The sequence below is a fragment of the Anabrus simplex genome, chromosome 8 (genome assembly GCF_040414725.1).
Source record: "Anabrus simplex isolate iqAnaSimp1 chromosome 8, ASM4041472v1, whole genome shotgun sequence".
Taxonomy (NCBI): domain Eukaryota; kingdom Metazoa; phylum Arthropoda; class Insecta; order Orthoptera; family Tettigoniidae; genus Anabrus; species Anabrus simplex.
Window position 1 is genome coordinate 104634486 of NC_090272.1, and position 26821 is coordinate 104661306.

The window sequence follows — 26821 nt, forward strand, 5'->3', positions numbered from 1 at the left end:
ATGGATGTAGAAGAACTGATGAGTAGACAACCAATCTATCTGAAGACAGCAGTGTACAAAGATGTGGAGATTGTCCTTGTCCAATTATGTTTTCTTTCTATTTCTTCCTCTTTCTGCTCTGACCTGTCATTATGTTTTTCCTACTATATGTTCCTTTTGATATTCTTATCTTTCTGAATATGCTTTGACCTGTCGCTGTCTTTACATTATTATGGTTTTCCTACTATATGTTCCTTTTGATATTCTTATCTTTCTGTATATGCTTTGACCTGTCGCTGTCTTTACATTATTATGTATTTCATGTTTTTATCTCTCTGTATACAAACCAGAAACACTGTACCCATACATTCACAAAAAGAAATATAAAAGAGAGCAAAGGAATTGATAAGCTTTGATGTTCTCCTGGGATATTGGGCTGTGTTGACATATTAAGCAAGTCGACATTTCAACTACCGGTACTCTATGATAGCCTTTGTCAAGACAAAATCTTTTTCTAAGGCTGTCAACCCGAAGGTTGGTTGGCAGCAGTTCTCCAAGAGTTACGGTTTTGTACTAATCTCTTAAGCACCATGTAGGTTTGGCAGCCCAGCTCCTCCATTAGTTGCCCAATGTAGTTCAGTCTAGGTCTACCTCTATAATTTCTTCCCTCTACAGAATCCTTCAAGATCATGGCCAGTAGACTCGCCTGCCTGATTATGTGTCCAATCCAGATGTTCCTTCATTTCCTCATGTACTGTGCCAAGCATGGCATCTCTCCTATTCTTCTCAGGACTTCTTGGCTGCTAGCAAGACAATATGACATGCTCAAACGGCGACCTTATCACCGCCCATCTCTGTTTAGTAAGCCAAGTGGTTGTGTCAGCCAGATCTTAATCAGAGAGAAGAGGAACATATCTTCTTGGCTTTATATGGTAATGAATATAGCAAGAATGAGATCAAAACAGATGTTCAGTCTTCTTCACGATCTGAGGAGAAACGGGAAGAGACACATGAGAGAAAGACATTCCTTCCATATATCCCAGTGATTAAGGACAGGTTTGGCAAGGTTTTGAAGTGTCACAACTTTATGACTGATTTTACAACAAAGAACAAAAATCCCGACTGTTATGCTCATCTAAGGACCCTCTCTCCATCACAGGTGCATAGTATATTACCTGTTTGTGTGGGAAGGATTATATCAGGAAAATGAGCTTTAACACCCAGCAGAAGAAGAACACAAGTTTCACTGGCATATCATCCATCAAGGAAAGATGGCAGTATTGGACCAAACTTTCTCTTTCCTTGACAATGAGATGAAATTAGAGATCACGATTCTAGTTACCACCTGCTGGTATCAAGCTCATATTTCTTAGGAAGTTGAGGAGATAATGAAATATGAACATTGTTTCAAGAGGAAAAAAATAAAATAAATTTACGACTGTCACTTGCTGCCAAACGACAGAAGAATGCATGCACTGGAAGGTCCTACGAACACCAATCTGGGAGAGGGCCTGCTCGCACAACCAACTTAGCCTTCTTGCAACTGTAAACATGGGAGCAACTACCAACTAATGTCTTTCAACTCGACACGGGCTAATGGTACAGTAACTGAAATATGCTTAATATGTTAACACGACCTAATATCCAGGAAGAACATCAAAGCTTGTCAGCTGACATCAGCTGTGAAAGCCTGCTCCAGTATATAGAGCAAAGGAATATTTCTTATCTATTAACTTCTTTTGGCTGTTCTTGGTCTGGTTTATTCTGGTGGCCAAAATGACGTCTGTAGTGTCTTTTCCAAGATGACTGATCAGTGAACGGTCTTGAGCAAACACTGCAGTCAAAGGTCTTTCCAGTGTGGGTTATCAAGTGCCTAGATAATCCTGACTGATGACAAAAGAATTTATTGCAAAGTGGACAACCATGTTGTTGTATTTCTGGCTTTTCATTGCTGTGTCGTCGAGCATGCAGTTTGAGACCGTCCCTCTGTGTAAAGCCTTTATCACAAATTGCACATTTGTATGGTTTAATCCCAGTATGTGTCATAATGTGTCTTGAGAGAATTGCATCCTGGGAAAATGTTTTGGGACAGAACATACAAGCATATGGCCGCTCTCCAGTGTGGGTTCTTTCATGACGTTTAAAACTTGTCTTGTTAGGAAACCATTTCTCACAAACATCACATACGACACCTCTGTGTTCATCATGAACTGAACTATGGCGTTTTAAATCGATTCGTTTAGAGAATTTTTTATGGCATTTTTCACACTGAAAAAACAGAGTCGGTTTCACAGAATTCTGTTGAGCAGCAGATGAAGGAAGCACAGTACTATCACTTTTGGAAATAACACTGGTCTTTTCTTGTTCTTGAACACTACATTCACTACTAATATTAATACAGGTACTTTCATTGCTAACAATGGCATGGTTCTCGGCAGCTTCAAGAACTAAACAACTGTTTTCGCTTTTCTCATAATTTTTTGATTGAATTTGTACTTCTTCCATAGAATGATTGTGATCTAGAATCTCAAACCCAGCAGCAATAGCCTCACCTAGTCTCTGTGAGTCCTTAGGTTCATTATCATCCTGCCTATTTTCACGTACTTCCTCTTCATTATTATTTGAACTTTGTAGAGCAGTCTGAATGTTCTGAATGAGCATGACATCATCACTCTGCACCAATTCTATGTGTGAGTTTTCACAATCCATCAATAAGGAATCACCGCTTACATCAGAAACGGTTAAAGTGCAGGAAGTGGTATTAAGTTCTTTACAATTGTCAACATCAGACAGCAAGTCATAAAGGACTGTTTTAATACTGAGTTCACTTTTAACTTGAATATCCTCACTGGTGTGACTAATGGAATTGCTGTTGCCACAAGAAACCTAAAACAAAGACATCCATTTAAAATGGAGCATGTACATTATCAGGATGAGACTTGAGACTTACATGCTTGCACTAAAAGGATTGCTATGATACGTAAGTTATTTGACACAGTTTGACACAGACAGGATACAGAATGACATCTTTACCTCCTCCCTTTTGAAAATGTATATACACCAATTACTCTGAGATTCTCTAATCGATTTGCATGATCCTTTTTTTAAATTGAAATGGGATTCTCTTGAATTGGTCCCATTAAAACTGTTCAGTACTTTTAGCAAATCAATAATAATCTCAATATTTCTCTCTTCCACAGATAGTAGCACCACCATTTGTAACCACAGATTTGCATGGGGAGTTAGTATAAGATGACATTCCGGGTTTTGTGTCTGATATTCAGATGCACATTGGAACTGTGAAATGTCAGTTGATGTATGTTCCTGCTACAACAGTGGAAGTGGCACATTAGCACAACACAGCTCTGTAGCTCGCATGATGTTTGTTATTCCAGTAGCATTATTTACTCTCTTGGTCAATGAATAAGCAAAATGGTTATCCTGTTGTTTTGTTAAACCTTGAGAAGTTCACCTACCTTGAAGATTTTCACCCAAATAGAATCCTTTTTAAGTATTTAACACGTGTGTGAGTGATTTTTAGGATAACTCTCTAAATATGAAAGAAATAAATTACAATATATTACACAGCATGCCATGTCAAGCATTAACTAAGGCTAAATGAAGGAAAGAGGAGCGAGGAGGGGTAAAGAATATTTATGAACAAAGAAGGTGCAAGGAACATCATATACAGTTATTCACAGGCTACCCTTGTACTTTTTATGTCGGAGAAGTATAGTTTGCCTTCTGCAACGTGCATTTCTGGATCTTCCACATTGTTTCAAGAGCTTCTGTCTTTTGTTATCTTGCCCATACCAAAGATTCATGACTTGACTAGGTCAACATTAATATTTATTTTTCTTATTAAACTGTCATGGAAGTACACAGGCTAAATGAGTAGTCCATATGCACATTTCTTTCTAACCCTAGAGAGGCAGCAAAAGTTATTTTTATATATAAGTTTGCTATTCTGGTCCCTACCTTACTCAATGAAGCGAACGCCTCCTACTATCGTCCAGAAGTCCTCTCCCCATAAGTGCTTGTCTAGCAGTTGGAGGGAGAAGGCGATCATAGTGGTGAATTCTCTGCTATTAAAATTTTCTGCGAAATGTGATGTAAGATTTATGTATAACACGCGTCAGTTTTATGTCTCACTACTTGAAAATACTGCATGGAAGTTATTTTGTTGATGTTTAAAATGTACGTCATTTATTGTTGGTTCCCAAATCCGAACTTAGCATTTATTTATATTTCAGAGATTGTGTCTGAAATACTAAAAAATAATAAAGAGATATTAAAACTAATTTGTTGATCACCTGAATAATAATAGTAGTAATAATAATAATAATAATAATAATAATAATATGAAGAAGAAGAAGAAGAAGAAGAAGAGATGATATACATGTGGACAATTATGACAGTGATAAGGATCTGGAATTCTTGCCAAAAGAATTGGATACTGAAGATGAAGGCTATTCTTCAGCGTGTCAAAATGATCAAGATGGTTCAAACACAGAAACAAGGAGATGATACAGCTTCAACAATGGACAATAAAAGGAAGGCATGTACCAGACAGAAAGTGATGCAAGACACAATACTGGCAAGTACAAAGAGGAAAATAACTGAGTATCATCAAGAATTACCAAAGGCATAGAGAGTAGATGGTGACAAAAAAGAGATCCTTAGAAAGACCCAATCTTGAAATCAGAACCAGATATTTTATTGGGGAAAAATGGATTTGTATGGTGCACAATGACTTTTAGGTATATGATTAGGAAAAGATTCCACAAGAAATATAGTGCATGTACAACCAGGTCTGACACTGAATGCAAAGCATCAAGTTGCTTTAAACTTTTATCCACATAACTGAGGCACTGGCCTTCTGACCCCAACTTGGCAGGTTCAATCCTGGCTCAGTCCAGTGGTATTTGAAGGTGCCCATGGCATGTAAAAGAACTCCTACAGGACTAAATTCTGGCACCGTATTACTTTTCTCCTCTTTTAACATTATGGAATCAATCTTGAGTAATTCCAATAAGGAAAAAGCCTTACGGAGAGCACAATATGCAGTTCTGGCCTGGTGGTATTAAAGAATAACCACTTGTCTACAGAGACAACATTCAACACATTGTACTATGGAGACAGGTACCATGGAACTATTTCGGAAAGAAGATTTAAATATGTTTTCATTCTAAGAGTTGATGGTAAGGTGACCAAGGTGACCAGGACTGCTCGAAGGGAAATTGATGAACTTGCACCCATTACTGAGATCTGGGAAATATTTCCAGGAAGCTATGTAACAATTGATGAACAACTCATCAGATTTAGAGGGAAATGCTGATTTTGTATGTACATTCCTTCTACACCTATTAAGTTTGGGATCTAGATTGTAATCCTCTGTGACAATGGAACCAAGTATATGCTGGATGCTACAGTATACAATGGAAAGGACTGCATTACACAAGCACTCATTTACATCAAATAAAGGATGATTATTCTTGGGAAATTGATGTTTTGGACATGAACCTTGAAGTAATAAAGGCCATTATAGGTCTGCTGTATTTAGGTAGAGTAATGAAGTCATCCCATTGTAATCCTGAAGATCTCTGGACAACTGAAGGGACAGCTCCTGAAATTTTTGTGTGGTTACGTCTTGCCTCAAATTCTGTTCGTTTTTGAGAGCACTTCAGTTTGACGATGATCAGAAAAGATGGGCCAAGAAAGCCTATGAACCTTGCACCAATCAAAGATGTTTTTGAGAGGCTTATGCAACAATGCCAAGAACTCTATTCCATACAGTGGACAATAAATTTGAGATCTTTCGTGGATGATGCAGTTTTAAGCAATTCATACCTAGAAACCCAGCAAAGTATGGACTCAAGACTATGTTTTTGGTTGTTTTATGGATATTCTATACGTCTAACATGGATGTCTACGTTGGTGTTCAACTGGAGGGCCCATTTGTTTCAGATAACAGCCCAAAAAGTATTGTGAAGAGACTCATTCAACCAATCGAAAATACTTGCTGCAACATTATGATGGACAATTGGTTTCCTTCCATTAATCTTGCTAACGAGTTTGTGCAGGATTACAATCTTATGATGATTGGTACCTTAAGGAAAAAATAAGCGTGAAATCCCCTGACGTTGTGAACTCACGACCTAGGGCAACAACCTCTAGCTTTTTTGATTTTGGTATGGATGTAATGTATCATACATTCCAAAAGAAAAAAAAAAAAAAAAAAAAGGTAAAAGATTGTCATATCTTCAGCATGCACAATTCAGATGACATTGATGTACTGCCTTGATGACATAAATAAATTATGTGTTAAGACACTTCATAACCTCACAAAGGGTATATACATCAATTAAAGTGTTCATCATGCTTTGTTAATAAGAGTTTCGCTAACAGTACCGTTGCTGAACCTGTCGAGAGTATTATATCAAGCGCATATGTTCCTAAGTTGTCTAGTGTTGTTGTGATTATGTTTTTTCTTCCTCCTGTAAAATTAGTAAAATCTTACATAATGGGTTTTGCAGATGCGACGACAGGTGTAAGTTAAGAATATTTTCAATTAAGTCTCAATATTGTATTATGTGGAGCCTATGTGGCTCAGACTGCAGCGCGTCGGCCTCCCACTGCTGGGTTCCGTGGTTCAATCCTGGTCACTCCATGTGAGATTTGTGCTGGACAAAGTGGAGGCAGGACAGGTTTTTCTCCAGGTACTCTGGTTTTCCTTGTCATCTTTCATTCCAGCGACACTCTCCACAATAATTTCATCTGTCAGTCACTAATCATTGCCCTAGAGGAGTGCAACAGGCTTCGGCAGCCGGCACAATTCCTATCCTCGCCGCAAGACGGGGCTTCATTCATTCCATCCCTAATCAGGTCAATCACTGGAAAACAGGTTGTAGGTTTTCATTGTATTATGTAAACTTATTAAAAGCAATCAAATACAATAACATATAATGATAAGTTCAATAAAGGTTGCAAAAATGCAGAATACCCAAGAGTGAGGGCAGTGTTCACCCTCAACCAATGGTGTTCGAATAATGGCTCAACCAATGGAAGACTGAAGGGGAAAAAAAGGATATACTAGGTGCATCAAAAACTTGAATTTAAAATCAGCGGCTTTGGTAGCAAATGGAAATTGGCAGGGCTTTGAGAGGATGTTTCTGGGTATGTCCGGAGTAGGAGCCTTGATGCTTCACACACCACAGAGCGATCGCTCGCTTCAGTATGCCATGAGTGAGCAGGAGGTACACACGTCCGTTGTGCAACGCATCATCATCATCATCATCATCATCATCATCATCATCATCAAGTTTCTGGCGACAGAAGGCACCAAAGCTTCGGAAATTTTGAGAAGGCTCCATGCACAGTTTGGGGATGCAACTCTTTCAAAGACCCAGGTGTATGAATGGCACAAACAATTTTTGGCAGGATGGGAAGAAGTGGAAAACAAGCCCTACCAAAGACGACCGCGGACAACACTCGTGCTGTACGTGGCCTTACTGAAGAAGACTGGTACATAAACACTTCGGAAACTGCTTCACTCGTAGGAATAAGCTTTGGAAGTGTTCAAGCTATCATCAATGATGAATTCGACCTTCGGAAATTGTCTGCCTGGTGGGCTCCTCGCCTCCTCACACAGGAACAAAAAAAAAATTCTGCCAGGATAGTTGTCAGAAGCATCTGAATCATTACGAGGAGGAAGGATATGACTTTTTGCGTCGCACTGTGACTTTTGATGAAATTTGGATTCATCATTGCATGCCGGAGTCTAAACAAGCAAGCAAGTGCTTGCAACTGTTTTTTTGGACTACACAGGCATTTTGCTTGTGGATTTCTTGCATGAACAGACAGTGAATGCAGCCTATTACTGCCATCTTTTGATCGAGACAAAAGCTGCTTCGCAACAAACGTCGCCGACAACCGATCTGAGACGTTCTTCTTCTGCATGACAATGCAAGGCCACACACTGCTGTTGTAACATGGGAAAAACTGGAGGAAATGCATTGGACACCTTTGGAACATCCTCCTTACAGTCCAGACTCATCACCTTGTGATTACCACTTGTTTGGATCACTGAAAGAAGAACTGAGAGGAAAGCGATTTCATGAAGATGCAGCGGTACAGAAGTACGTGTGCAACTAGCTGCACACAAGTTCTTATTCTTTTTTTGAGAACGCCATAAAAACGTTGCCAATTCAGTGGCAAGAATGTATCTCACATTCGGGACACTATGTAGAAAAATGAGGTGCTTGTTGTGTATTTTTAGGTGGATTCAATAAAATTGCAAACAAATAATTCTGGTTTATATTTGATTCACCTAGTACATCAGACCCCACAGTAAGATCTGAAACACACTCCGATCAACCAGACGAAGTAGACAGAGAAAAGAAGTCCATCTATCTGCCTACAGTGCCATTTTTATCATTATCATCTTCATCGTTGACCATCTCCAGTTGCCCGGGTGTGGTGTACGAACCCTCTCCCTATGTCTATCCATAAACCACTGTTCTCTCGTAATCTTCTCCCAATCTTGTCCTCTCTCCTCAAAATCTTTCTTCACCAGATTGGTCTATTTTCCTCTGGATCTGCCCCCTGGTCTTTTTATCTTTTACTTCTCTTTCATATCCTCTTCTTGCAGTCTTGCTTGCACTCATCCTTCTTACATGACCAAACCACCTCAGTCTTGCTTTCTGCATCCTCTGCAGTAGGGAGTCTCTTATTCCCACCTCCTCTCGGACTTTCTCATTCCTGAACTTGTCCTTCCTGGTTTTCTGTATCATGGAATTTCATTTCTGCAGGATGGAGTTTTGAGTTGTCCTGTCTCGTTAACGTGGTAGTTTTCAAGCTATATGTGAGGATGGGTGTATAATATGATTTATACAATGACGTCTTAGCTTTCAATGATACTTGTTTATCCCACAGCAGTTATCTTACTTGGTGGTAAAATTGAGTTGCCTTGGAAACAACTTGGTGAACGAAATGGAATTCGATGGGGAGCTATCAATATTAATGGGGCTTATGGAAGAAAGAAAGTAGAACTAGCTGAGTCAGCAAAGAGGATGAATTTGGATGTGCTAGGAGTAAGTGATATTCGGGTAAGGGGAGATAACGAGGAAGAGATAGGAGATTATAAAGTGTACTTGACGGGTGTTAAAAAGGGAAGGGCAGAGTATGGGGTAGGGCTATTTATCAGGAACACTATTGCACGCTACATAGTTTCTGTTAGGCACGTAAAGGAGTGAATGATGTGGGTAGATTTGGCAGTTGGAGGAATTAGGACGAGAATTGTCTTAAATGTATTCACCATGTGACGGTGCAGATGAGAATGAAGTTGACAAGTTTTATGAAGCATTGAGTAACATCGTGGTCAGGGTCAACAGCAAGAATAGGATAGTGCTAATGGGCGATTTCAATGCGAGAGTTGGAAATAGAACTGAAGGATACGAAAGGGTGATTGGTAAATGTGGGGAAGATATGGAAGCTAATGCGAATGGGAAGCGTTTGCTGGACGTCTGTGCTAGTATGGGTTTAGCAGTTACGAATACATTCTTCAAGCACAAGGCTATTCACCGCTACACATGGTAGGCTAGGGGTACCAGATCCATAATAGACTATATCTTAACCGACTTCGAATTCGGGAAATCTGTTAGGAATGTACGAGTTTAAAGTCAAAGAAATATTAATGTTTATTTATTCCACCTATTCAATACATAAAAGGTGAATTTAAATTATAGGGACATGTTTTGCCCTTTATTTAAGGGTATCTTCAGCCTAAATCTCAATCTGAAAGATAAAAAATCAGGATCCTGATTGTTCTTAATTGTGGTTGATTTAAAAAAAATTACAAATGAAAGTGAGGATGATGTAGGAAATAGTTAAGATATTCTTAAAAATAAAGTCTTGCAAACAAATAGACGTAATTTATACACTTTCTTGAATGTCCTTGTCTAAAAATGCTGTAACAAGTTGCATATTGGTAGTTCTATAAGAACGCAAATTGCTACGTTGAATCTTGTAAAGCGGCGCCCTGTGTTGGTTGAGGGCGTTAGAGAAAAGTTTGTATCCTAAACAGTTCAAATGTCAGAATAATGATGAAGAATGTTGCTGATTACTCCAAGTGGAGTTTAAATACATTTTAAAGCTAGTATGGGACGTTTCTGCCGCTCACTCAAATTATGCTGTAGGGGCGAGGGAAATGCTTGATACTTCAAGTGGGGTTTATAATAACATATAAAGTGGTTAGATTGTTGTAAATCTCGTGTGAAGAGATAAATCTGTAGTCTTCTTAAAGCACGAGTGAAGAAGAGTGGTCATTGGTAAGCAGCTGTCCAACGTCCAACTTTACGTTAACCAATTTAACATTAATAAAGAGACTTCAAACCAAACTTCCCTTTTGACTCTACACAAGAAGCTACAGTCGCTCCTTCCAGCTAATATTTAACACAGCTGCTTACCATTGAGGACTCTTCTTCACTCGTGCTTTAAGAAGACTACAGATTTATCTCGTCACATGAGATTTACAACAATCTAACCACTTTATATGTTATTATAAACCCCACTTAAAGTATCAAGCATTTCCCTCACCCCTACAGCATAATTTGAGTGAGCGGCAGAAACGTCCCATACTAGCTTTAAAATGTATTTAAACTCCACTTGGAGTAATCAGCAACATTCTTCATCATTATTCTGACGTTTGAACTGTTTAGGATACAAACTTTTCTCTAACGCCCTCAACCAACACAGGGCGCCGCTTTACAAGATTCAACGTAGCAATTTGCGTTCTTATAGAACTACCAATATGCAACTTGTTACCACATTTTTAGAAAAGGACATTCGAGAAAGTGTATAAATTACGTCTATTTGTTTGCAAGACTTTATTAAGACTTTATTTTTAAGAATATCTTAACTATTTCCTATATCATCCTCACATTCATTTGTAATTTTTTTTTTAAATCATCCACAATTAAGAACAATCAGGATCCTGATTTTTTATCTTTCAGATTGAGATTTAGGCGGAAGATGCCCTTAAATAAAGGGCGAAACGTGTCCCTATAATTTAAAATCACTTTTTATGTACTGAATAGGTGGAATAAATAAACATTAATATTTCTTTGACTTTATTGTACAATTCAATAGGACCAAACTATGAGAATTGTAACATGTAATGTACGAGTTTTCCAGGGATTTTTCGATGGTACAGACCACTATCTGATCTGTAGTGAACTCTAGACCTAGGATAGAGAAAGTGAAATCTGTCTGCGAACAAATAAGGGTAGAAAATCTCCAGAATGAGGAAATTAGACAGAAGTACATGGATATGATTAGTGAGAAGTTTCAAACAGTAGACAGTAAGCAGGTTCCGGATATAGAAAGAGAATGGTGTTGGGTTAGACACTCGCTCACTACCCGTGTCACAGATCCTTGCACCAACATTAAAAACTACAGAACGTCATCTATACATGAAAACACAGTTCTAAACACAGAACATACTTTCACACGAGATTTAATTCTCCAGACATCTACAAACCACAAACAATCACACCATTTTCTTTTTACACACTCCCAGAGTTCTCCATTTCCAAAGAGTACATAACCAAGTTCAAGGAAGTAAACAACACAAAGAACACATATTACTGGTTCCTCACATCCTCCCCCCTTGATTGTTGCATGAAGCAACAATCAACTATGCTCAAAGGTTCAGTTTCTCAGGAAATTTTATTCTCCTTCCGCTTCTCGTCACCTGTACCTCCCTCAGTGGCGACACTGAAGGTTGTCGGACTCTGTCATCAACATCAATGACAGGACTAACATCTGAAGGTGAAGATCCCTCCAACAAGTAGAGTCTCTGTAAAGGGCGGGTAAGTTCACCAGAAGAAGTCTTCAACCGTACCACTCGTACCACACCATCTCTTCCAGGATATACCTCAAGCACCTTGGCAATAGGCCACTCGATCCGCCTTTCCGGTCGCAACCAACGAGCACAATGTCCCCTTCCTTGATTTTTGTAGTTTCACCACTTGACTTCTGATGATAGTGTACAAGCTGACCCAGATATTCATCCCTGAATCGCTTCCTCAAGTCCTGACGTAGTTGCTGGATATATCTCATCCTTTTTGTTAAACACTTCTCATCTATCAAGTCCAAATCAGGAGTACTCACATTAGGCAGGTCTTGTAGAAACATGCTAGGCGTGATTGGACTCAAATCTTCAGGATTTTCTGACATGTAAGTGAGAGGTCGAGAGTTTATCAGAGCCTCGCAGTCACATATTATACTCAGTAGTTCTTCGTAGTTTAGAGACGCTCTTCCCAGCACACGACGAAGGGCTCTTTTGATTGTTTGGATGATCCGTTTCCACCAACCTCCCCACCAGGCAGCGGTTGGAGGGTTGAACTTCCACTGGATTCGTAGCAACGAGGCATCTTCTTCTATCTTGCTCCAGTCAATGGATCTGAGCAGGTTATTACTCCCAACAAAGTTGCTTCCATTGTCGCTGTAAATTATCTTTGGCCTTCCTCTTCGCGCAATGAACCTACGAAGACTCATAATAAATCCATTTGTTGACAGAGTGGTTATTAGTTCTAGATGAACTGCCCTATACACGGCACAAGTGAATAGTACAATCCACGACTTCTGTCCTCCCTTGAGGATTAGTGGATCTGCAAGGTCTGTTCCCACAACTTCAAATACCGATGCGTCCTTCACTCTATCTTCTGGAAGAGGGCACTGCACTTCTGGAACCATACCTTTGGCTTCAAGTCGTCTGCATTTCTTGCACGATGCAATCACATTTCTAACAGTTCTTCGACCTTTCAGTATCCAGTATCTCTGGCGCAAGTGAGCTAGTAGTATATGAGTTCCACTATGAAGCAGTCTTTCATGTTCCTCCTGAATCAAAAGCTGAACTAGTTTATGCTTGTTTGGCAAGACAACGGGACATTTGAAGTTATCATCGTCCTTCCTTTCCACAATTTTCGTCTTCACCCGCAGGATTCCTTCTGCATCCTTGAAGACACATAGAGATTTCAAACTAGAAACCCTTTCTTTGGTGAACGTTTCCTCTTGTACCAGTTGTATAAGCTTCTTTTCAGCCCTTTCTATCTCTTGCACTGTTAACTTCCCTTTATACCTTTCATTTGTTTGTTTTGCACTATTCTTCACAAATCTGAATATCCATGCCGCCATCCTCACTATCTTGGTATACTTCGAAAAGTACTGCAGAAACCATGAGGTAGTACTACCAGCTGTCATCACTACCCCTTTCTCCTCTTCCTGACAAGAGGACTCTATGTCCACAGCCATATTACTAGGCCATTCCTCCTCACGTAGCCTTAGCCATGCTGGTCCCTCCCACCAGGCAGATTCTAAGAGTTCTTTAGCCAAACATCCTCGCGACGGGAAGTCAGCAGGATTTTGTTTCCCAGGAACGTGGTTCCACTCATCCCTTTGTGTGAAGTTTAGTATCTCCTTTATTCTGTTCTCTACGAAGGTTCCCCATCTTCCATCCCTCCTAATCCAACTCAATACAATAGTCGAGTCAGTCCAACAATATTGTGGAGTCTCCATGAGACGTAAACTGTTCTTGACAGTGACTAGCAGTCGGACACCAATGCAGCAAGATAACAATTCTAGTCTAGGCATAGTTACTTTCTTCACCGGTGCAACTCGTGACTTCGCTAGTAACAACTGCACTGTCATCCCACAGTTACTTTCACTTCTTAAAAATACAACAGCAGCATAGGCTGAAGCATTAGCATCACAGAAGACATGTAAAGTGTATGATGTTCGATCGCTGCTTGAAGTAAATCGTCTAGGAATTTCAACATCAGCCAAACAATGCAATTCTTCTAACCACCTCTCGAAGTTTCTTTGCAGATCTTCCGAGACCTCAGCATCCCAGCTTGTCTTCTCTTTCCAACTTTCCTGCAATAGTTTTTTCGGTACAACAGTGACGGGACATGTATACCCTACAGGATCAAATGCTGCCTGACAGACAGACAAAATCTTTCTTCTTGTTACAGGTGGCTCTTTATTTTGTATTTTCCCTACACAAGACAGGCTATCAGTTGTTCTGTTCCATAGTAATCCGAGTACCGGTATGGTTTCTTGAATCGCATCGCTTTCATTTAGTGCAGTACTCGCCCAACCTCTTAACTCAAACTTTGCCGTGGCCATCAAAAGAGAAGCCTCTTGTATGAAACAGTTTAATTCTTCTTCCGAACTGACTGAAGCAACACAGTTGTCCACATAAAATGAATGCTTGAGTTTTTCTGCAGTTTCACGGTACCCAGCAGGACAGTTATCAAGATGATGCTCTATAACAGCTCCTAGAATGAACGGGCTGCAATTTACACCAAATACCACGCGACAGTGGCGAAAAATCTTAATCTTCCTGGTCGCATAATCATCCCACCAAAGGAATTTCAGATAATTACGGTCCACTTCGTTCACAGAGATTTGCAGAAATGCCTTCTTTATATCCGACACTACTCCTATTTCCCTTTCTCGAAATCGCAGCAGGATGGATGGTAGAAGTTCCAGCAAGTTGGGGCCTTTCTCCAAACAGTCATTTAGGGACAGCTTTCCTCCCTGTTTACTGGAAGCATCAAACACCGGTCAGCACGTCGTAGTTGAATCACTCTTGAAAACTCCACGATGAGGCATAAAGTATCCCTGCTTGTTTCCAATGTCATCATCAACTTCTTCAATTATATTTTCTTTTAGCCAGTCTTGTAGTACTGAATGATATTCTTCGTATCTGTTCTCGGAGACAAGTTTTGAAGTCATCGATGCAAGTATTTTCTCTGCCACCATTCTGTTATTCTCAAGATCCTCTCTTCTTTCACACCAGGGTAGGCAGACTTCATATCTACCATCTTTGTTAACAGCGACTGTTCTCTTGAAATGATTCAGAACTGCTAACTCCACCTCCTCTCTGTTTTTCCTGTCTGCTGGATCTGTAATCCCAAGCACATCTAACCTCCAGAGTCTTGCCAGATCTTCACTATGTGTTAGTAAGGATGTTACCAGGTTAGCCGTGTTACCATGCCCTGTAATTTGTGTTGATCCCATTATCACCTAGCCAAGACGAGTTTCTTGTGCCACTAAGCCACACTGTAGTCCTACCATATTTCCCGTGAATAAGCTTCCTGCATAATCAGCTCCAATTAAAATTTCAATAGTAGGATGACCAGCTCCAGTGTCAGAGACTACAATGCCTTTCTCTTTTAATTCTTGCAGGCAAGCACTTTGATTAATGCGAGGAATTGAACCACATATAGAAACTTGATCTAAGGCTTCAATCTCACATGAATAATTTCCTGTCATGCTCTGAAGTGATACTCGATATCTCTTGTGTACTTGTCTTTACGACGAGATTCCTCCAAACAGAACTTGTATGAGATTCTCAGATCCAACACAAGAACAAGCCATTTCCAGAGCAGTCTTCTTTAGAATATAGGAACGCTGGGATCCAGTATCTATTATCGCCCTTACCACACGTTGACCACCCTTAGCTGTGATAACTACCATTAAAGTCTGCAACAGGACGTTTGGAGAACAACAGTGGTTTGCACCAACGACACTCGTGTTTTCCCTCCTATTTTCTTCTGACAATATTGGTTTCTCGTTATTTCTAGGCAGATCAGAACACATTATCGGATAATGTTTTTTCCCACAGATCAAACATTTTAGTGAGGATTTACACCTTACAGACCTGTGTCCGGGTTTTAAACATGTGAAACAAGCCCGTTTAGATTTTAACATGTCTGTCTTTTCCCTAAGAGACATCCTTTGGGCTTTAAAACACTCCTTACTCTCATGAAACTTCTCACAAAATACACAAACATTTGATCGTGTATTCTGTTTTTCACTAGTCAACAGATTATGTGCAGTAGGTACACTTTCATCCTCTGAATCTTTTCTTTCATTGGAGGTTTTACCTGATCTATGAGTCAATTTAAACCCAGTTTTAGCTAACATTATCCTCTCCTCTCCTTCCACCTCAGCCTTTAGAAATTCTAGCAACATCTTCAATTTTTCACTGTAATCACTTGCCCGAGTCACACTTGAACTACTACTCATCCAGATTCTCAAAAGCTCCTCTGGAATGCTTGATTCAACAAGTGGAAACAAAATTGCCGCATGCTTGTCAAAAGTCACTTCAATGGATTCCAGCGCTCTTAAGTAACACTCAAGTTTATCGTACAGTTGTAAAGTATGTTCCTTACCTTTCACACTGGTGGCATTTTTTATGACCAAACCTAGGAGCTCTCTGATGTAGAACTCTGTCAGCAACTCCTTCTTACCAAAAATTTCAGTCAGTCCGTCCACTGCCATATGATAGTTTTCTGCAGTCGGTGGATAGCTGTCGATGATCTCTCGTGCTTCTTGTTCCTGGAACTGTCGCCTGGATCAGGTACTGGAATTTGTCTTCTGCTGCTATGTCTTCATCTTCATGAATTCTGCGAAACTGACTCCAAAAGGAAAGCCAGTCCTTTATGTCACCGCTAAATTTAACCAACTCTATTTTTGGTAATTTCATCTTTTTATGTGACTCAACAGAACATGCCATCTCAAACCTATCACTTTCTTGTGTTACACCTAACCTCGGAGTGTGTGCTTCTATTTTGAATCTCACAGCGTCCATTTTATCCCTATATTCTTCAATATTGGCATACTCATCTTCATATTTCTTATCACTCCCTTCTTCCTGCAAAACCAAGTCCAGTATTTGCTCATCTAACATCGAAAGTTCTTGAAATAACCGTTCCAATTTTACGGACATTAACCTAACATCTTCGTCGTTTATCGCGTCTTTATTTAGCTCATCTAGTAAAAGTCGGGAGGTTTTCGTGAATGATATCCTCACAGGTTTCCGTTTCTTACACAAATTCTCCATTGTGGCACGTACAGTTATACTTATCACGTTGGGGTCACCAAATTAAATGTTGGGTTAGACACTCGCGCACTACCTGTGTCACAGATCCTTGCACCAACATTAAAAAACTACAGAACGTCATCTATACATGTAAACACAGTTCTAAACACAGAACATACTTTCACACGAGATTTAATTCTCCAGACAAACCACAAACAATCACACCATTTTCTTTTTACACACTCCCAGAGTTCTCCATTTCCAAAGAGTACATAACCAAGTTCAAGGAAATAAACAACACAAAGAACACATATTACTGGTTTCTCACAAATGGGTGGCATACAGGGATGCTGTAGTAGAAACAGCAAGGGAATGCCTAGGGACAACTGTGTGTAAAGATGGAAAAAAGCGAACATCTTGGTGGAATGATGAAGTGAGAGCAGCTTGTAAACGTAAAAAGAAGGCTTATCAGAAATGGCTCGAAACAAGGGCCAAGGCAGACAGGGAATTGTACGTATATGAAAGAAACACAGCGAAACAAAAAGTTGTTGAATCCAGAAAGAAGTCATGGGAAGATTTTGGTAATAACCTGGAAAGGGTAGGTCAAGCAGCAGGGAAACCTTTCTGGACAGTAATAAAGAATCTTAGGATGGGAGGGAAAAAGGAAATGAACAGTGTGGTGAACTCATAATAGATCCCAGGGAATCACTGGAGAGGTGGAGGGAATATTTTGAACATCTTCTCAATGTAAAAGGAAATCATCCTGGCAGTGTTGCAAACAGCCAAGCTCGTGCGGAAGAGGAAAATGATGTTGGTGAAATTATGCTTGAGGAAATGGAAAGGATGGTAAAAAAACTCCATTGTCATAAGGCAGCAGGAATAGATGAAATTAGACCTGAAATCGTGAAGTATAGTGAAACGGCAGGGATGAAATGGCTTCATAGAGTAGTAAGACTAGCATGGAGGGTTGGTAAGGTACCTCAGATTGGACAAAAGCAGTAATTGCACCTATCTATAAGCAAGGGAACAGGAAGAATTGCAACAACTGTCAAGGTATCTCACTGATTAGTATACCAGGCAAAGTATTCACTGGCATCTTGGGCAGTAGATGAAAGGAAGTTGGATGAAAACTAGTGTGGTTTCAGACCACAGAGGGACTGTCAGGATCAGATTTTCAGTATGCTCCAGGTAATCGAAAAATGCTATGAGAGGAATAGGCAGTTGTGTTTATACTTCGTAGATCTAGAGAAAGCATATGACAGGGTACCAAGGGAAAAGATGTTCGCCATACTGGGGGAGTATGGAATTAAAGGTTCATTATTAAAATCAATCAAAGGCATTTATGTTGACAATTGGGCTGCAGTGAGAATTGATGGTAGAATGAGCTCTTGGTTCAGGGTACTTTCAGGTGTTAGACAAGGCTGTAATCTGTCACCTTTGCTGTTCATAGTTTACATGGATCATCTGCTGAAAGGTATAAATTGGCAGGGAGAGATTCAGTTAGGTGAAAATGTAGTAAGCAGTCTGGCCTATGCCAATGACTTGGTCTTAATGGCAGATTGTGCCGAAAGCCTGCAGTCTAATACCTTGGAACTTGAAAATAGGTGCAATGAGTATGGAATGAAAATTAGCCTTTCGAAAACTAAAGTGATGTCAGTAGGTAAGAAATTCAACAGAATTGAATGTCAGATTGGTGATACAAAGCTAGAACAGGTAGATATTTTCAAGTATTCAGGTTGTGTGTTCTCCCAGGATGGTAATATAGTAAGAGACACCGAATCAAGGTGTAGTAAAGCTAATGCAGTGAGCTCGCAGTTGCAATCAACAGCATTCTGTAAGAAGGAAGTCAGCTCCCAGACGAAACTATCTTTACATCGGTTTGTTTTCAGATCAACTTTGCTTTACGGGAGCGAAATCTGGGTGGACTCAGGATATCTTATTCATAAGTTGAAAGTAACAGACGTGAAATTAGCGAGAATGATTGCTGGCACAAACCGGTGGGAACACTGGCAGGAGGGTACTCGGAATGAGGAAATAAAGGCTAATTTAGGAATGAACTCGATGGATGAAGCTGTACACATAAACCGGTTTTGGTGGTGGCGTCATGTGAGGTGAATGGAGGAGGACAGGTTACCTAGGAGAATAATGCACTCTGCTATGTAGGGTAAGAGAAGTAGAGGGAGACCAAGACGACAATGGTTAGACTCAGTTTCTAACGATTTAAAGATAAGAGGTATAGAACTAAATGAGGCCACAGTACTAGTTGGAGATAGAGGATTGTGGCGACGTTTAGTAAATTCACAGAGGCTTGCAGACTGAATGCTGAAAGGCATAACAGTCTATAATGATAATGAATGAATGAAAGCTAATTCGAGTGCCATGTTATAAGAATATATACGAGCTGGACGACATAGAAGTGGGAGGTCTCATGACTGGTGTGAGAGGGACAGTCGCGAAGAAGACAATAGAGCTGATGAAGACCTTCAATATCAGTAACAAAACATTCATCGACTGGGGGACTGAAAGCATTCAAGGGTTATATTGTGATCCTCCGACATCACTTGTAATCGCTGGACTGAGATCATGGACTTTGAATTTGAAAAAAAAAACTGTTTTAGTGTATTCTTAGTTTCAGACAGCGTCAAAGTGGAGGAAGGTTTTGAAAGTAAAATTTAAAAAATAATCCTGTTACAGTATTTTGTGGACATTTGTCTTTTCCCACAAGAAACAAATTATGTAAGTGCACAGAATTCGCAGGTGTAGAATGCCACTGTAATGAACTGGACTACCAACTGCGAGCAAGGACACACTATTAAAGCCTGAGCCAGACCAGCTACATATTCTATGTTTATCAGTCTTCGTGTATTGCTGGAGGTAGTACTATACAGTAGGATATCATAGAGCATTTTTAGATATAGGCCTACTGTCTGTCCACACGTATCTCAATACAGTTTCATTCATTACCTATTCCCCTACAAAAGGAATTAGTATGACACTGGTCCACCCTTTGATGCTAAGACTACCTCTATTCATCTGGCTACAAGATGGCCTTCCATTTATCCACAAGAATACAGTTCAGTACCGTATGTTAAGTTTTTATTAGTTTTATAGTATTAATTTGATTGGTTAAGCATATGAGGGGGCCAAGAGCCAACTTCACCAGGGACATTAAAGGTTTTATCCAGTCTAATCTAATCTCTGAAAAACAAAATGCCTCACTCTTTGTTGATCAGCCGTCATACATTAATAGGATTTATGATAGGCTACATTCTGAAAGTTACCTTCCATGAGTGGATTGGTTGTCAGGGACAAGAGAATGATCTATGTGACTATTTTTCTTTACTGATGAGTAGATGATCTACTGTTTTCGAGGGAAACTATGGAATGGACAGTTGGAAGTGTGTAATCAAAGATGCTAGGTGTGACTTATACTGGCTAAAATACATACATACATACATCATCATTATAAACCATTATGCCTTTCAACGTTCAGTCTGCAAGCCTCTGTGAATTTACTAAACATCGCCACAATCCTCTGTCTGCAATTAGTGCTGTGGCCTCATCTAGTTCTATACCTCTTATCTTTAAATTGTTAGAAACTGAACCTAACCATCATCGTCTTGGTCTCCCTCTACTTCTCTTACCCTCCATAACAGAGTCCATTATTCTCTTAGGTAACCTATCCTCCTTGCTATTTAGAAATTTCATGATCCATATTGAAGTGGGATTACAATAATTGAAATTAAGAGGGTTCCTCCCATTCAATACAACATTTATTAACGTGAATGAATCACATATCGTTCACATGAGGTACTAGTTTCGGCACTAAACTTGTGCCATCATCAGCCAACAAGTCATCGTCATTTTAATGGATTTTAAACTGATATGCAATATCATCATATACCATATTTTATTTCATATTCATCTGTGCAAGTGATATAGTGTGTTTTAAAGTTGGTTTTAAAGTTATATTGTGTTTGCCCGATTTGACTTGTTGGTTGATGATGGCACAAGTTTAGTGCCGAAACTAGTACCTCACGTGAACGATATGTGATTCATTCACGTTAATAAATGTTGTATTGAATAGGAGGAACCCTCTTAATTTCAATTATTTAACCTATCCTCCACCATTCGCTTCAAATGACCTCACCACCGAAGCTGGTTAATGCGTGCAACTTCATCCATTGAGGTCATTCCTAACTTAGCCTTTATCTCCTCATTCCAAGTACCTTCCTGCCATTGTTCTCACCTATTTTTACCAGCAATCATTCTTGCTACTTTCATATCTGTTACTTCTAACTTATGAATAAGATATCCTGAGTCCACCCAGCTTTTACTCCCGTAAAGCAAAGATGGTCTGAAAGCAGACCGATGTAAAGATACTTTAGTCTGAGAGCTGACTTCCTACTTACAGAATACTGTTGATCACAACTGCAAGCTCACAGCATTAGCTTTACTGCACCTTGATTCAATCTCTCTATATTACCATCCTGGGAGAACACACATCCTAAATACTTGAAATTATCTACCTGTTCCAGTTTTGTATCACCAATCTGACATTCAATTCTCTTGGATTTCTTACTTACTGACATCAATTTAGTCTTCAACAGGCTAATTTTTATACCATACTCATTGCACCCATTTTTCAAGTTCCAAGATATTAGACTGCAAGCTTTTGGCACAATCTGCCATTAAGACCAAGTCGTCAGCATAGGCTAGACTGCTTACTACATTTCCACCTAACTGAATCCCTTCCTGCCACTTTATACCTTTCAGCAGATGATCCATGTAAACTACAAACATCAAAGATAAAAGATTACAGCCCTGTCTAATCCCTGTAAGTACCCTGAACCAAGAACTCCTTCTACCATCAATTCTCACTGCAGCCCAATTGTCAACATAAATGCCTTTGATTGATTTTAATCATCTACCCTAAATCCCATTGTCCCCTAGTACATCCCCTAGGTGAACATCTTTTCCGTCGGAACCCTGTCATATGCTTTCTCTAGATTTACGAAAAATAAACAGAACTGTCTATTCCTCTCGTAGCATTTTTTTAAAAATTATCTGGTGCATACTAAAAATCTGATCCTGACAGCCCCTCTGTGGTCTGAAACCACACTGGTTTTCATCCAACTTCCTCTCAACCACTGATCATACCCTCCCTTCCTAAATGCCAATGAATACTTTACTCTGATACACAATGGTTTTACTAAAGGAGAGCGCACTCTCATTCCTGCATACATGTCAAGGTCAGCAGCAGAAAGGTAACCCACAGAACAGTAATCAAACAATTTTAAGAAGTTTATTCCTTACCAAATTATGAAAGGAGGTGTTAAATCTGCCCACCTTCATTCTCCATACATTTTTGGCACCTCGTTAGGAAATTATTTTGTTACCACTGATGCTTTCATAGCCTGTACTTATAGACATGATATAGGCTTCCTGTTTCCTTACTTATAGATTTGTGCAATTACTTTTTTTAAAAAATTTTAAAATTTGCTAGTTGCTTTACATCGCTGGCCCCATGTTGTAGGGGGTAGCATGCCTGCCTCTTACCTGGAGGCCCCGAGTTCGATTCCCGGCCAGGTAAGGGATTTTTACCTGGACCTGAGGGCTGGTTCGAGGTCCACTCAGCTTACGTGATTAGAATTGAGGAGCTATCTGACGGTGAGATAGAGGCCCCGATCTAGAAAGCCAAGAACAATGGCCAAGAGGATTCGTCATGCTGACCACATGACAACTCGTAATCTGCAGGCCTTCGGGATGAGCAGCGGTCGCTTGGCAGGCCAAGGCCCTTCAAGGGCTGTAGTGCCAGGGGGTTTGGTTAGTTGCTTTACATCGCACTGACACACATAGGTCTTATGGCGACGATGGTGCAATTACTGCTTTTGTCCAATCTGAAGGTACCTTACCAACACTCCATGCTAAATTTATTACTCTATGAAGCCATTTCACCCCTGTCTTCCTGCTATACTTCATCATTTCAAGTCTAATTGCATCTATTCCTGCTGCTTTATGACAATGGAGTTTGTGTACTACCTTTTTCACTTCCTCAAGCGTAATTTCACCAACATCATTTTCCTCCTCCCCATGAGCTTGGTTGTTTGCGACACCACCAGGAAGATTTCATTTTACGTTGAGAAGATTTTCAAAGTATTCCGTTCACCTGTCCAGTGATTACCTGGGATCTATTATGAGTTCACCTGAATTACCCAAAACACTGTTCATTTCCTTTTTCCCTATCTTCCTAAAATTCTTTATTACTGTCCAGAAATGGCTAAAATATGAGAATAAAAAATAACAACATTTCCCAGCTACTTTAAATTTGATTCATAAAAACAAAATTTGTTGAAGTAATACTAGGATAATTAACCTATGGACCAACCTGTTTATTCCCAAGATAATATGATAATACAGGCTGACCAGATATGCTTTACTCTGATGCACAATGGTTTTACTATAGGTGAGCACACTCTCATTGCTGCGTACAGGTCAAGGTCAGCAGCAGAAAGGTAACCCGTAGAACAGTAATCAATCAATTTAAAAAAAGTTCATTCCTTACCAAATTATGAAAGGAGGTGTTAAATCTGCCCACCTTCATTCTCCATACATTTTTGGCACGTCGTTAGGAAATTATTTTGTTGGCATTGATGCTTTCACGGCCCGTACTTATAGACGTGATATAGGCTTTTGTGCTTATGCCGTGTCGAGAACATACTGTAAGGTGAAATTCTTTACGTTTTGCAGAGAACTATGCTCTGCGTCATCAGAAAAAACTCTGGACTGTCCTCGAGAAAGACTTCTAACTAGCTAGCTATTTTCTTGACACGGCATAAGCCCAAAAGCCTATATCATGCCTATAGGAAACTATTTATCAGTCACTCTACTTCATGTTAAGGTTAACATAAACACAACTGTCTATTCCTCTCGTAGCATTTTTCAATTACCTGGGGCATACTGAAAATCTGATCCTGACAGCATCTCTGTGGTCTGAAACCATACTGGTTTTCATCCAACTTCCACTCAACCACTCATCATCGTCATCAATGTCCCACTCCAGTTGCCCGGGTGTGCTTTCATCTTAGGGTATCCTGCCAAATTCCTGACGAAAATTGTGTTTCAGTACCTGTATAGTGTGTGGGATGATCTTGTACACAGCATTTTAAAATCTATCTCAGAAATAATAATTGCAGCTGGATAAATTGGGGGACTGAGGTGGCCACAAATCCTTAGTGATAAGTCTGTTCTGTGGAAACACTTTGTGTATTTCTTTCATGGAATTAATTACAGCATGAGCAGTGGCAGAATCCTGTTCAAAAAATGCAAAATCACACTCCCTGTTATGTAAGTAAGAGAATCAACTGTATATTAAAAAAAAAAGTGTACTATGATTCTTTCACCACTGATAGCACACCACACACCAATTTTTACATCATGGAGGGGCACTTCATGTACAAAGTCCAATATAACAGCACTCCCTTTGGAGGTGAAACCAGGCCTCATCCAAGAAGAATATTAAATGTGAGTCTATTTGTCTAAATGTGCACCAACGTACAGGGTCACTTGGTTAAAGTGCACATACTGCAGTTATTTTATATGGTTTTAAGTGCAATAATTTAGTAGTGTTTTACATACACCCATATGTTATACAAGATGAAGATTTTTTAGAAGAATTTTTCACATGATGACCAATGCCATCTAATTTTTCCCTGGTGAGAAACCTACACTGCTTTTGTTTTTTGGTTTCTTAGGCTGGATACTTCCAGTTTCCTGATATTTATTATAAATATTATGGACTGTTTTATGATTTGGAATGTCTACACCTGGTAGTCATTCTTTGAACTTAATGAGCTGACTAAGTGAGCACATGTATAAAGTCAGGCTGTGCCTCTGAAAATGCACGAGCCATAACACTCTTTATGACTAATGACAGTATTTTAAACCCCCCCCCCACCCAACACACACACTCACTCTCATGTGAACAGCTGAAATATGACTGCACCATCAAACATGTGTACAAGATCAGCTAGTAGGGATGTGCGCAAATGGCCGGGGACAGGGAACAAAACGTGTCATGGAACAATGCGCCATCTCCTTACCATAGAGAACACACCGCGCAAGCTGGAGTAAAGCATATCTGATCACTCTGCTAGTTTAGATACTCTGTAGCTTGAGAACAACACAAACAATGGAAATCAGCACAAAATTTCATTCATAATATGTAAGTTACCTAATAAAAAACCAGTAACTTATATCGAAAGTAGAAGCAAAATTAAAATAGTAAGTAGCATTTGCCATATACCTTTACGTGAGACTGTGAGTTCTTAGTGAACTCACGTAATTTAATATCAGAACTTAAACATTTCTGACGAAATTTGTAAGCATTTTCCAACTGCTGCACACATAGCAAGCAAATTTCTGCAGGGAGTCCATCTCCTTCAAAGACCTGAAAAAGGAGCAAGCACAAGTGAGAATATGTTTTTTGTTGTTGTTGTTTTTTCATTTTAAAAGCCTGACACTTTGAGGTAAACATTCCAGTGTATTTTCAGTGAATGTAAATAGTATATGGAAACCTGTGTTCTATTCTATCCTCTTTGCCTGTGTTACTCTTCTGTTAGCCTTAGCATACAGTATTGGGAACATTACAGGTTAGGTTGACAATAGACTGCCTTGATCAAGTGCAATGTTTGGACATATTTTATTTATTTAATCTGACAGAATAATGATAGGCCTAGATTTTTTTATTTTTACATACTTGGTGTGTATTAACCAGCCCAATGACTGGAACATATATTGCTAAAAGATGTTACGGGCTCGTCAGATCACCAGAGATCAGTGTGATATTCTGAATCAATATTTTGTTATCTACAATAACTTTCCATAGTTACGATTAGGCCTACAGATTTCACAACTAGGCCTATACATGATTATGCTATCTTTTGGGTCGTGGTTGGGTGGGGGGAGGGGATTACGGGCATTATACTAAGTTGGGTAATATTGGGGAGAATGTTATTACTTTTATTTATTTTGGGATAAAATTAACACTGAATGAAAATAAAGAGGAATATAATACCGGTACGGTATCTCATACGACACATTATGATGCCTCCTAGTTGTAAGCCTACTTCCTCTTAAAACCAAAGATTACCACCACCACCATCTGACATGTCAACTAAAATATTCGGCAATAAAAAACATGAACTTCAGCAGATTCAAACTTTCACTGTCTCGAAAAGCATTTCCTTCTTTTAGGAAATACAATATTTAGCAAGCTCCATAAAGTTTGAGCAGGCATGATTATTTTTCATAACCTATACAAATTAAGAAAATGTCTATTTAAACAAGCTTGTATTTACAGTAAGTTCGTCTTCTTTCGAGAATGAGTGTTGCTAAGTGATACCTACCTCTACTGGAGCGCAAGCCATTATTTTCGCTGATAGAGGAACTTCTTCTTTACTAGTGAATATAAATCTCTTTTCTCTATCGGATGATAAACAAAGTCGGCAAACGTTATCAAACCCATAGTCAATTTTCAGTTTATCAATGGGTTTCTTCCTACTGTACGTCTTCATTACTATAGCGTTTGTTTACTTTAACTGCATAGATATGTAAACAAACATAACAAATATTACAAGTTACAACATAGTAAAATCGCAACAATTTTCAACCGAATCGATTAGTTGTAACTCGACAGAAGCCTGATTGCAGATACTGCAGTGTTCACTCGCGGAAAACTTTGAATGATGATATCGTTAATTCGTTTGTTCTTCGTTGGCTATATGCGCTGTCTTTTAAAAACACCTAACATATTTCACTCTTTTAACCAGTAACGGCGATTAGGGGGGCGCCCCCCCCCCTCCCACTTTACGGAGAAAAAAAAATTCTATTTTAGCCGCCTGGAATCCTGTTGTCTTTTCAACTAATTCTTTCCTTTGTTATAATTGAAAA

General features: G+C 39.4%; 1 protein-coding gene across 1 annotated transcript; it reads right to left on the bottom strand.

Annotated features, from left to right (window-relative positions):
* Positions 1 to 1701: 1701 nt before the first annotated feature.
* LOC136879317 (zinc finger protein pita) lies at positions 1702 to 26704 on the bottom strand. Its single transcript, XM_067153137.2, has 3 exons — positions 26278 to 26704; positions 25176 to 25319; positions 1702 to 2865 (listed from the first exon to the last, which is right to left on the bottom strand). Exons 1-3 carry the CDS (start codon positions 26443 to 26445, stop codon positions 1702 to 1704), a joined length of 1476 nt encoding a protein of 491 aa, XP_067009238.2. The 5' UTR covers positions 26446 to 26704.
* Between the last annotated feature and the right edge of the window lie 117 nt (positions 26705 to 26821).